This window comes from Trichechus manatus, unplaced genomic scaffold (assembly GCF_000243295.1).
Source record: "Trichechus manatus latirostris isolate Lorelei unplaced genomic scaffold, TriManLat1.0 scaffold00088, whole genome shotgun sequence".
Classification (NCBI taxonomy): domain Eukaryota; kingdom Metazoa; phylum Chordata; class Mammalia; order Sirenia; family Trichechidae; genus Trichechus; species Trichechus manatus.
Window position 1 is genome coordinate 6684331 of NW_004444024.1, and position 12583 is coordinate 6696913.

Below are 12583 nucleotides of genomic sequence, written 5' to 3' on the forward strand. Positions count from 1 at the left end.
AATGGGTTTGGTTTTACAGGGCAATAAATGCATGTTCAGTCTCAAACAGGCATTTAGCTTAATCACCCAATGACACTGGAGCCTAAAACTAGGGTTTGCAGAACTGGAAATGCATCTAAGTGAGTGAGTGAGAGGTATTTGGAACCAGACGAGAGCATATGAAACTTGTTTTAACTGGGTTCACTTGTTGAGCATCTACTATGTGCTAGACACTTTCACATATTTTAGCTTATCATTCCTTACCACTATTATGCCCATTGTCCAGAAGACAAAAAATGAGTCTTTGGTTAAATAACTTGCTTATGGCATTTAGCAAGTAAATGGGAGAATTTGAAATTTAACTCTCGTTTCTAACTCTTAAGTTTAGTGTTCTTTCTACTGTAGAAAAAGCTGCTACAGGGATTATCAACATATTCGTGCTTCCTTGCTCCTCCTTGGTGCTGCTGAAGAGGCCAGAATAGTCCACACAGCTTTGAAATGTTTAGTTTACCATGGCAGAGCTAGACCTGGGAGGTAGACCCACCTGTAGGTACTAACCTTTCCATGGCGTGCCATCTAATCTGATTGGTTTTACATGGCTGGAGTCAGAAGTAAGTAGTAGGATGAGGGAAACAGGAGAGGTTTGGGATTTGCAGAGTAATTGGAAAAGTTTTTTTCCTGTAATGCACTTTGTTCACATGTGTTTCTTTTAATACTTTGCAGGTTTACCTTAAGGTAAAAGAGCCTGTATTCCATCAGGTAATTTTTTTAAATTATCATACATTTGATTATTTAACAATACTTGCCTGCCTTGTGATTTTTCTTTTTTAGTAAATTATATATGCACATACAGCGTTTGAAAATGAAATGGTAGATGCCCTAGGAAAGTTCAGCATTTAAAACAGAGGTTGCAAATACAGGTGCCTACAGGAACCAGGTATAGGTAACAGAAATGTTACTGGACAGCCAACATCCAGATCCAGCTGCCTGTTGGAATTCAGTAATACAGGTGCAGCATCACTCATATAAGGAAAACAAAACCCAGAAACATTGCACACATACAGAGTCTTTTCATGACGTTATGGTCTAGAAAAGACAGAACTGAAAATTTCTTAAATATTTTTTTCTAATATATTTGAATAAGTTTATTGAGGTGGGAGGTTTATTTATGTTGAAGGAAGCAAACACAGGAAACTTTGTTGTTGGAAGTGATGATTTAAGTGCCTCGCATGATGAAGCCAGAGTGAAATAAAGTAGCAGCCTTTAAATAGAGATAGCTATTGTTTATTGAGTGTCACCCATGTGCCTGGTACGATGCTCATTACTACACAAATATTTTCTCTTATCTTCCCAACAGTTCTACAAATTAGGGGTTATTATCCACATTTTATGGGAAAGGAGCTCAGAAAGAGATTAAATAATTTGCCCCAAGGTTACACAGTTATTAAGAGGCAGAACCAGGATTATAAGCTAGGTTTGTCTGACTTTTGTCACCATTATTTTAATAGACTAATACACAAAAATAAATAAGCACACGTTTCAGGAGTGTTAGAAGCCTTGTGTCGGACTATGTTGTGCTTATATAGAGAGTAAATGTTTCTGTAGCTTTTTAAACTCAAACTATACAATAATATGTAACTGGAATCTGGTTTTTGAAATAAATTCCAAAACCACATTATCGTGTCTTGCTTTTCTACATGCCAGCTGAAAGCAGATGTACTAAAGTAGATGCTGCAGGAAGAGACATCATCATTTTCCTGATTATTGTAACTTGAAATGATGTCACTATGTAATTTGTGCCTTTGTTTAGAAGATTTATTGGGACAGTGTAAAAAATGAAATACACTGATTTGTGTGAAGACTTCAGTTTTTGTAAATCCCTTGTTTGCCTTTATTAAGAAAGAAAACTCACAGCCACAAAAAAAAAAAAAAAAAAAAAAAAATTAGGGCATTTCAGATAGATTTTGTAAATTTATGACCATCAACTTTCCATTTTGTGTTTTAGACCTATTTGACACTATGTTTGTGTAATAGAAATAACAAACCATTAATGTAATTGCCTCTGTAGCAATTTACATGTGTTTTCCTAATAATTAATATTTTCTTTCTATATGTAGTGGCTATGTTTACTGATAGGAAGGGAGGTGGAATGAAAGCTAGGTCCATCCATGCCCACAATGGCTTAAGTCCTAGGCCTAGAAATTAAAAATTAAGATAGAGAAATGAAGGACCAAGGGTATGCTAGGGTAAAGCAGATAAGCAGCCTGCAGGTGGAACACATTCATTCATTCAATACTGTGTGCCTTCTCAGTTACCACATTCTGAGCGGGAAATTGGAGACAGAGAAGCAGTAGAGCAAAAACTTTAAGATCTGCAATCAGACAGACGTGGATTCAAGTCTAGTTTCCTCTGCTTACTAGCTGTACACTGTGAACAAATTACGTAACATCTCTGAGCTTTGGTTTCCTCATTATTCAACTTTTTTTTTTTATTGTTGTGTAAGTGAAAGTTTACAATTCAAGTTAGTCTCTCATACAGAAATTTATATGTACATTGTTATGAGACACTAGTTGATCTCCCTATACTGTGACAGCACACTCCTGCTTTCTACCCTGGATTTCCCATGTCCAGTCAACCAGCTCCTGACCCTCTCTGCCTTCTCATCTCACCTCTGGACAGGACTACCCTTTACTCAAGTATCTACTTGAGCTAAGAAGCACACTCTTCACGAGTATCATTTTATGTCCCATAGTCTAATCTTTGTCTAAAGAGTTGGCTTTGGGAATGGTTTTAGTTTTGGGCTAACAGAGAGTCTGGAGGCCATGTCTTCCGGGATCCCTCCAGTCTCAATCAACCCATTAAGTCTGATCTTTTTACTAGAATTGGAGTTCTGCACCCCACTTTTCTCCTGCTCCATCAGGGTCTCTCTGTTGTGTTCCCTGTCAGGGCAGTCATTGGTGGTAGCCAGGCACCATCTAGTTCTTCTGGTCTTAGGCTGATGAAGTCTGTAGTTTATGTGACCTTTTCTGTCTCTTGGGCTAATACTTACCTTGTGTCTTTGGTGTTCTTCATTCCCCTTTGTTCCAGGTGGGCTGGGACCAGTTGATGGATCTTCGATGGCCACTCACTAGCTTTTAAGACCCCAGATGCCACTGACCAAAGTAGGATGCAGAGCATTTTCTTAATAAACTTTGTTATGCCAGTTGGCCTAGATGTCCCCTGAACCATGGTCCCCAGACCCCCGCCCCAGCTACTCTGTACTTCAGAGTGTTTGGTTGTATTCAGGAAACTTCTTAGCTTTGGTTTAGTCCAGTTGTGCTGACTTCCCCTTTAGTGTGTGTTGTCCTTCCCTTCACCTAAGATAATTCTTGTCTACTGTCTAGCTAGTGAATACCTCTCTTCCTCTCTCCCCACCCTCGTAACCATCAAAGAATGTTTTCTTCAGTGTTTAAACCTTTTCTTGAGTTCATGTAATAGTGGTCTTATACAATATTTGTCCTTTTGCGACTGACTAAATTTACTCAGCACAATGCCTTCCAGATTCCTCCATGTTATGTTTCATGGATTCATCATTATTCTTTATCATTGTGTAGTATTCCATTGTGTGAATATACCATAATTTGTTTACCCATTCGTCTGCTGATGGACGCCTAGGTTGTTTCCATCTTTTTCCTCTCATGAACAGTGCTGCAATGAACATGAGTGTGCATATATCTATCCATGTGATGGCTCTTATTTCTCTAGGATATATTCCAAGAAATGGGATTGCTGGATCACATGGTACTTCTATTTCTAGCTTTTTAAGGAAGCACCAAATCAATTTCCAAAGTGGTTGTACCATTTTACATTCCCACCAACAGTGTATAAGTGTTCCAGTCTCTCCACAACCTCTCCAACATTTATTATTTTGTATTTTTTTGATTAATTCTAGCCTTGTTGGGGTGAAATGATATCTCATTGTAGTTTTGATTTGCATTTCTCTAATGGTTAATGATCATGAGCATTTCTTCATGTGTCTGTTAGCTGCCTGAATGTCTTCTTTGGTAAAGTGCCTGTTCATATCCTTTGCCCAATTTTTAATTGGGTTATTTGTCTTTTTGTTGTTGAAGTTTTGCAGTATGTTGTAGATTTTAGAGATTAGATGCTGATCGGATTTGTCGTAGCGAAAATTTTTTTCCCAGTCTGACTCTTCTGGTGAAGTCTTTTGATGAGCATAAGTGTTTGATTTTTAGGAGCTCCCAGTTATCTAGTTTCTTTTCTGCTGTTTGTGCATTGTTCCTTATGGTTTGTATTCTGTCAATGCCATGTATTAGGGCTCCTAGCGTTGTCCCTATTTTTTCTTCCATGATCGTTATCGTTTTAGATTTTATATTTAGGTCTTTGATCCATTTTGAGTTAGTTTTCGTGCATGGTGTGAGGTATGGGTCTCGTTTCAGTTTTTTGGAGATGGATATTCAGTTGTGCCAGCACCATTTGTTGAAGAGACTGTCTTTTCCCCAATTAATGGACTTTGGGCCTTTGTCAGATATCAGCTGCTCATAGGTGGATGAATTTACACCTGGATTCTCAATTCTGTTCCATTCATCTATGTATTTGTTGTTGTACCAGTCCCAGGCTGTTCTGCTACCGTGGCAGTATAATAGGTTCTAAATTCAGGTAGTGTGAGACCTCCCACTTTGTTCTTCTTCTTGAGTAATGCTTTACTTATCTAGGGCATCTTCCCTTTCCATATGAAGTTGGTGATTTGTTTCTCCATCTCATTAAAAAATGCCGTTGGAATTTGGATCGGGATTGCATTGTATCTGTAGATCGCTTTGGGTAGAAGAGACATTTTCACAATGTTGAGTCTTCTGTCCATGAGCAAGGTATGTTTTTCCACTTACGCAAGTCTCACTTGGTTTCTTGCAGTAGTGTCTTGTAGTTTTCATTGTATAGGTGTTTATGTCTCTGGTTAGATTTATTCCTAAGTATTTTATCTTCTTGGGGGCTATTGTAAATGATATTGATTTGGTGATCTCCTCTTGGAAGTTCTCTTTGTTGGTGTGGAGGAATCCAACTGATTTTTGTATCTTTATCTTGTATCCTGATACTGTACTGAAATCTTCTATTAGTTCCATTAGTTTTCTTGTGGATTCTTTGGGGTTTTCTGTGGATAAGATCATATCATCTGCAAATAGATATACTTTTACTTCTTGCCTACCAATTTGGATGCCCTCTCTTCCTTTTTCTAGCCTAATTGCTCTGGCTAGGGCCTCCAGCAGAATGTTGAATAAGAGTGGTGATAAAGGGCATCCTTGTCTGGTTCCCATTCTCAAGGGGAATGCTTTCAATCTCTATCCATTTAGGATGATGTTGGCTGTTGGCATTGTATAAATGCCCTTAATTTCAACAGACAATTTTAAATTCTGGGCTCTGCACTAGGCATAGGAGATATATTAGAGAACAAAGTAAGAAGATCCTTGTTCTCAAGGAGCTTATTGTTATACCTCATCTCTAAAATTGGTATAATAACCTCCTAAGGTTGTCTGGGGATTAAATGAAATACATAGAAAACCCTTGGCACACGCTAAGTACCCAGCAACAAATGCAGACATGTTACAGAATAGAGTTCAATGACCACATGAATTTTTAGGATGAAATAGGAAACTTCAAAGAAATTTTGTGTTTTCATTGTGACTTTCTTGGCTCTGTCCCTCAGGTGTAAGTCATCCCTCCTCTGCTATTGGAATACTTTGGTAGAAAAGTTTAAAAAGCACTAGTATCCTGTAAATATTTGGTATAGCTCACCCTTACCTGTAGAAGATAGGATTGGATTACTGGTGAGGGGTTATATCATGAAGAGCCCTTTATTCTTTCCTTAAAAGCTTTGAATTTTTAGGCAGTGGGGAGTCATTGAAGGATTTTAAGCAGGAGTTTGACCAGATTCAATTCTCATTTTAGAAAGATTCACTGGAAAGCTACCTAGGGGTTGGAGTTAAGGAAGTAAGAGGGGAAGTAAAGAGACAAATTTAGTTTTATGGCACTGTTGTTGTTAGGTGCCATCAAGTCATTCTGACTCATAGCGACCCTGTGTACAACAGAACGAAATGCTGCCCAGTCCTGCACGGTCCTCACAATCATTGTTATGCTTGAGCCCATTGTTGCAGCTACTGTGTCAGTCCATCTTGTACAGGGTCTTCCTCTTTTTCACTCACCCTGTATTTACCAAGCATGATGTCCTTCTCCAGGGACTGATCCCTCCGATAACATGTCCAAAATATGTGAGACGTAGTCTCACCATCCTTGCTTCTAAGGAGCATACTGGCTGTACTTCTTCCAAGACAGATTTGTTCATTCTTCTTGCTGTCCTTGATATATTCAATATTCTTTGCCAACACCATAATTCAAAGACATCAGTTCTTCTTTGGTCTTCCTTATTCATTGTCCAGCTTTCGCACGCGTATGAGGCAGTTGAAAACACCATAGCTTGGGTCAGGCACACCTTAGTCTTCAAGGTGACATCTTTGCTTTTTAACACTTGAAAGAGGTCTTTTGCAGCAGATTTGCCCATGCAGTGTGTCATTCGATTTCTTGACTGCTGCTTCCATGAGTGTTGATTGTGGATCCAAGTAAAATGAAATCTTTGACAACTTCAGTCTTTTCTCAATTTATCATGATGTTGCTTATTGGTCCAGTTATGAGGATTTTTGTTTTCTTTATGTTGAGGTGTAATCACAGGTCTTTATCTTCATCAGTAAGTGCTTCAAGTCCTCTTCACTTTCAGCAAACAAGATTGTGTCATCTGCATAATGCAGGTTGTTAATGAGTCTTACACTAATCCATTGAAAAAGGATGAAAAAAATGCAACAGTGCTGCAGTATGATACAAAACAATAAATTATAGATATAACAAATAAGTAAATTTATATGTTAGAAGGTAATAAGTGCTATATAAAAAGAAAAACTAGATTGGACTAGAGGGAATCTCCGTCTACTTGCCCCCTTGTTCGCTCTCTGTAGTCACACTGACCTTTTTATTTCAAACACAAGCATGTTTTGCTTTAGTACTGAAAAACAAGTTAGGGAAGGTGGCCTGTTTTTGTGATTTGTTATAGTATTTCTCACTACTTTAAGCTGTATTTGAAGATGCTTTTGCCTCAAATATCTAATCTAGCCTATCCTATTGCTGCTCTGGTAAGTAATTAGAATTGATATTTTCTACTTATCTACACAGTTTAAAAAATCGATCCTTAGTTATTCTCTTCTGAGTATCATTCTTAAGAAAAGAGAACTGCTTTTTATGAGAATCTTCTGTTTGTCAGAGTTTAGAGTATTGCTCTTATTCTTTCATATAACTTGGTATTTTTATGTGCAGAAACTTAAGAAAAATTCTATAGGATTTTTTAAGTGACAAGATTTACAATAATCTTCAAGGTCTTAAAACTAATGGAAGAGGGGGGTAGAAAGCAATGTTGTCCAATCTAAAGGAGCACTTGAGAGTTTAGAATCTTAAAGTTTGGAATTTTGATTTCTTGCCCCTTTGTTATTCATGGACAAGTTTCTTGCTGTCTCTATTCTTCACTTTCCTCATGTGTAAAATGTTCAAAACAAGGAGAGATATTATTTCACAAGGGTAATATAAAAATAAATAATAATAAAATAAGAGATGGAAAGCACAAGACAATAAAAATAATAAAGTATAATAATAAAAGTACATATTAAGATATAAGATGACATGATGTGTTTGTGATAATCAGGGGAAGCTTCTGAAAGGAGGTCTTTGAGTTGGTCCTAGGAAGATAAGTAGTAAGACAAAATTAGAAGGAAGGAGTTAAAAGGTATCTAAAAGTATCTGCACAGCCAGCAATATTGTCTTGCCAACCAGATTAGCCTCCCTGAGGGAGAAAATACTGATAAGAGTTCTGCTTGACTGTATTAAATCTAAGGTAATCTAAACATCTGCAAGTGAGACTCAAATGCCACTTATTTAATTTGATGGCCTTGCAAAGAGTAATACCCAAATCACATAGCTGCCACATTTGCTAGAAACATCAGTATATCTTAGACAAGAAGACGGAAAGACAAGCATACATGAGAGTAGATGAAAAGAATGTTTAAGAAGTTAGTGGATTCTCTTTAAGCAGCTCATTAACAAGTCAGTAATTCAGTATCTCAGATGAGAACTCATCTGATGTCTCAGAGTGCTATTGCTTAAAATCTCCCCACCAAAGTAGATGTCTCCTAAAGATTGTTTCTAGACATGACATGTTAGTATGTTATTTATTACCTCTCCCTTCTAATATGACCTTCAAGGTTTTTAAGAAGGAGTTACACTCTGTAAACAACACACTTTGGAAAACAGGAATATAAGCAGATTTGTTTAAATTTCATTCTGTTGTGTTTCATTTGTGCCATTTTGTTACAAATTAGGGATTTGAGGAAACTATATAGGTACCTTTGGAAAAGAAGCTGATATTTTTGAGTATCTGCTATGTGCTAGGTATTATATATTCTTTAACGTATATGTATAGATTGACTTACCTATTATCTGACTAAAATATCAAAAAGACTGTACAGAAACTAACATCTTCAGAAAAGTTAAGTAATCACCCAGTGTTTCTCACCTACCTAGTTAGTGACAGAGATGAAAATTGAGCCCAGATTTTTTTTATTCCAAAGCCCATATTCTTTCCATGAAATTATGACGCCCTTGTAGCAGATTACTTTGTAATCTAATTTATTATCAGAAAGGTCAGTTTTTAAAAGAATGAAAAGATATTACTTGGATTTTAGTGTGATGATGAACTTAAGAGAAAAAAATGTGAAGACCAAATATGTAAAACCTAAGCATAGCTATGTTTCACTTTAAGTAAATCAGAATGCAGATATCAATTTTAAACACTGTCCCAAACCAAATATAAGTGAAATACTTTGGGAGTAAAAGAGAATAAATAATTTGTATAGGAGCCATTTCAGGAAGGCTTCACACAGGAGATGGCATTTGAGCTGCTTAACCACAGAACTCTTCTTCATGGAATATCTTTTAACATCTCCCAGCACAGTAGTGTTCTGGAGGATACTGTTTGGGAAATCCTGTGCTAAAATACAAGGTACTGCAGAACATGAGATGAGAAAGGAAGACTGGAGCTAAATTATGAAAAACACTGGATATGGTAAAAAATAAAAAAAAGTTTGGAGCTTATGTTTTTGCCATTGACAGAGGCATGTCATTAAGATCTATTTTAGATGATTTTGGCAGTTATATGTAAGATGGATTAGTAGACTGTAAGGCTTGGGCAGAATTAGGATTTTAAACCAGTCCTGAATATATACAAAAACTGATTTTTACCAATAGACAACATTGCCCTTAGAAATTATGAAATTCTTTTATAAAGTACAATCTTTTAACTTAACTGCTATTTTTATTATCTAATTATGTAGGAAGCACCAACCTTTTAGTCTTATCATACGACAGTAACCTATATTGACTCCTGAAAAGAAAATGCCTCTTAAGTCCATATTTTGACTATAATTGTAGAATAGGAAAGGAGGCCTGGTGGCACAGTGGTTAAAGAGCGCAGCTGCAAACCACAGGGTTGGCAGATCAAACCCACCAGCCGCCCTGTGGGAAACAGATGTAGCAGTTTGCTTCCATAAACACTTACAGACTTGGAAACCCTATGAAGCAGTTTTACTCTGTCCTAAAGGATCACTATGAGTTGGAATCGACTCTATAGCAGTTGGTTTTTTGGTTATAGAAAAGAAAACCACAGTCACCTAGTTCAGTCCCTACATTTTACAAATGGGAGTCCAAGGCCAAGATAAAGTAAGTGACTTGTTCAAGGTTATATTCCAGTTGCTGTTCAAGTTGATTCCAACTCATGGTGACTCCAGGTATGTGAGAGTAGGACTGTGCTCCATACGGTTTTCAGTGGCTGATTTTTTGAAAAGTAGATCACCAGACATTCTTCCGAGGTGCCTCTGAGTGGGTTCAAACCTCCAGCCTTTCAGTTAGCAGCTGAAATGTTAACCAGTTGCACCACCCAGGGACTCCTCAAGGTTATATAGTGAGGTAGTGATCAGAAAGTAGAAAGATCTAGATTCCGCCAAATACAGCCCATGGCTTTTTCTGTTAAAGGTTCATTAACAGCTGGGCAATTGGTTGTCATTAATATAATGAGTAAAGCCATTACAAACTCGAAATGCCTAAATCTCTTTACCTATTACCACTGCGGGTTCCCACTCACTGGAACTTTGTCCACAAATCCCTACCTGATCTTCTACTCTGGTGAACTGTTCTGTTGAACTACACTGGTGAACTGAATGTTTTTCTTCTAGAATGAAAGGCTTGAGCTCCCTCTGGAGGTTAGAGTATGAAGTTAATAATTACTCAGATGGATTGGAACGTAATTCTCCCTTTTTTATTTTTAGACAATATCAAACTTAGAGAAAAGTTGCCAAGAACAGTACTAAGAACTTGTTTTCCCCTGAACCATTTGATATTACGTTGCTATCATGTTGGGGCTACTGCAGTGTTTATTCCTTACAAATAAGGTTATTCTCCTTCACAACTCTAACACAACCATCAAAATCCTCAGAACTTATTCGCATTTTGCCAGTTGTCCCAATAATTTTCATTTATTGCTTTAGTTTCGTGCATCTTTAGTCTCCTATCTGGAACCAGTGCCTTAGTCTGTTCTTGACTTTTATGATCCTGTCACTTTTGATTTAGGCCAGTTATTTTGTAGGATATCCCTCAATTTGGATTTGCCTGATGTTTTCTCATGGTTACATTCAAGTTGTGCATTTTTAGCAGGACCAGCACGGAAATGATGTTGTGTTCTGGTCATTGCATCCTGTTAGGTGGGACACAATTTTGATTTGTCCCATTACTGGTGATATTAATTTTGATTACTTGATTAAAGTAGCATCTCCCAGACTTCACTGTAAGGTTACTCTGTCTCTTCATGATTAACAAGAATTTTGTAGTGGAGTACTGTGAGACTTATGAAAGTATTCCATGAATTCTTTCTTTTTATATCTCTGTGAGCCCATGTATTCCTATTTTATTCAATAGGTTGTAATTTGTTACTATCATTTTTTACTTTGGTGTACAGATTGTCAGTTTGGCCAGTGGTGCCCTTTCAAGCTGGTGGTATATCCTTTTGACATGTCCTCATCATTCTCTGAGTACTTTTTTTTTATTTTTTTTTTATATATTTTTTTTGTTGTACTTTAGATAAAGGTTTACAGAACAGTTTCTCGTTAAACATTCAGTACGCATATTGTTTTATGACATTGGTTAACAACCCCACAACATGTTAACACTCTCCCTTCTTGACCTTTACACCATTTCAAAAGTTTCTACATGTACAATTCAGTGGCACTGATTACATTCTTCCAGTTGTGCTGCTATTCTTACTATCCTTTTCCAAATTATTCCATCACCATTATCAACTCACTGCCCCCTAGGCTTCCCATCAGACTTTTTGAGTTGCTGTTGTCAATTTGATCTCACATAATTTTTTTTTTTTGTACCTTAGATGAAGGTTTGCAGAACAAATAGTTTCTCATTAAACAGTTAGTACACGTTTTGCCCTATGACAATAGTTAACAACACCACGACATGTCAACAGTGTCCCTTCTCAACCTTGGGTTCCGTATCACCAGCTTTCTTGTCCACTCCTGCCTACTCGTCCTTGTCCCTGGACTGCTGTGCCTCATTAGTCCCATTTTGTTTTATGAGGCTGTCCAATCCTTGGCTGAATGGTGAACTTTGGGAGTGACTTCACCACAGAGCTAAAATGGAGTCCGGGGCCCATACTCTCGGGGTTTCTCCAGTCTTTCAGGCCAATAAATCTGGTCTTTTTTTTTTTGTGGGTTAGAATTTTGTTCTACATCTTTTTCCAGCTCTATCCAAGACCATCTGTTGTGATCCTGGTCAGAGGAGTCAGTGGTGGTAGCCTGGCACCATCTAGCTCTAGTGGACTCAGTCTGGTGGAGGCCATGGTAGCTGTGGTCCATTAGTCCTTTGGATTAATGTTTTCCTTGTATCCTGTTCTTTTCATTCTCCCTTGCTCCCGAAGGAGTGAGACCAATGGAGTATCTTAGACGGCTGCTCACAGGCCTTAAGACCCCAGACTCTACTGACCAAGGTAGAATGTAGAACATTGTCTTTATAAACTGTGTTATGCCAACTGAGCTAGATGTTCCACTAGACCATGGTCCCCCACAGCCCTCCCCCCAGCAATTCAGTCCCTCAGGGAGTTTTGGATGTGTCTATGGAGCTTCCATGACTGTTCCTTGTGCAAGTTGTTCTGGCTTCCCCAGTATTGTGTACTGTCTTACCCTTCACCAAAGTTACCTATCTATTGCCTATATAGTCCCCCCCACTCCTCCCATCTCTCGTAACCAGCAAAGATTGTTTCTTTTTGTAAGTAAATTGTTATGAGTTTTTACAGTAGAGGTCTCATACAATATTTGTCCTTTTGTGATTGACTTACTTCACTCAGCATAATGTCCTCCAGTGTCATCTATGTTATGAGATACTTCACAGATTCATCATTGTTCTTTATCGTTGCATACTACTCCATTGTGTGTATGTACCATAGTTTGTTTATCCATTC

The 12583-nt window shown here is 37.6% G+C and overlaps 1 protein-coding gene across 4 annotated transcripts in view; it reads left to right on the forward strand.

The window, feature by feature from the left end:
- The window catches only part of ACER3 (alkaline ceramidase 3), a 180719-nt gene that overhangs the window by 130131 nt on the left and 38005 nt on the right, over positions 1–12583 (forward strand). For all 4 annotated transcript variants that reach the window (XM_004381987.1, XM_023736579.1, XM_023736580.1 and 1 more), the window contains exon 6: positions 703–738. In XM_004381987.1, coding sequence (XP_004382044.1) covers positions 703–738 — 36 coding nt within the window. The remainder of the gene's footprint in view (positions 1–702; positions 739–12583) is intronic.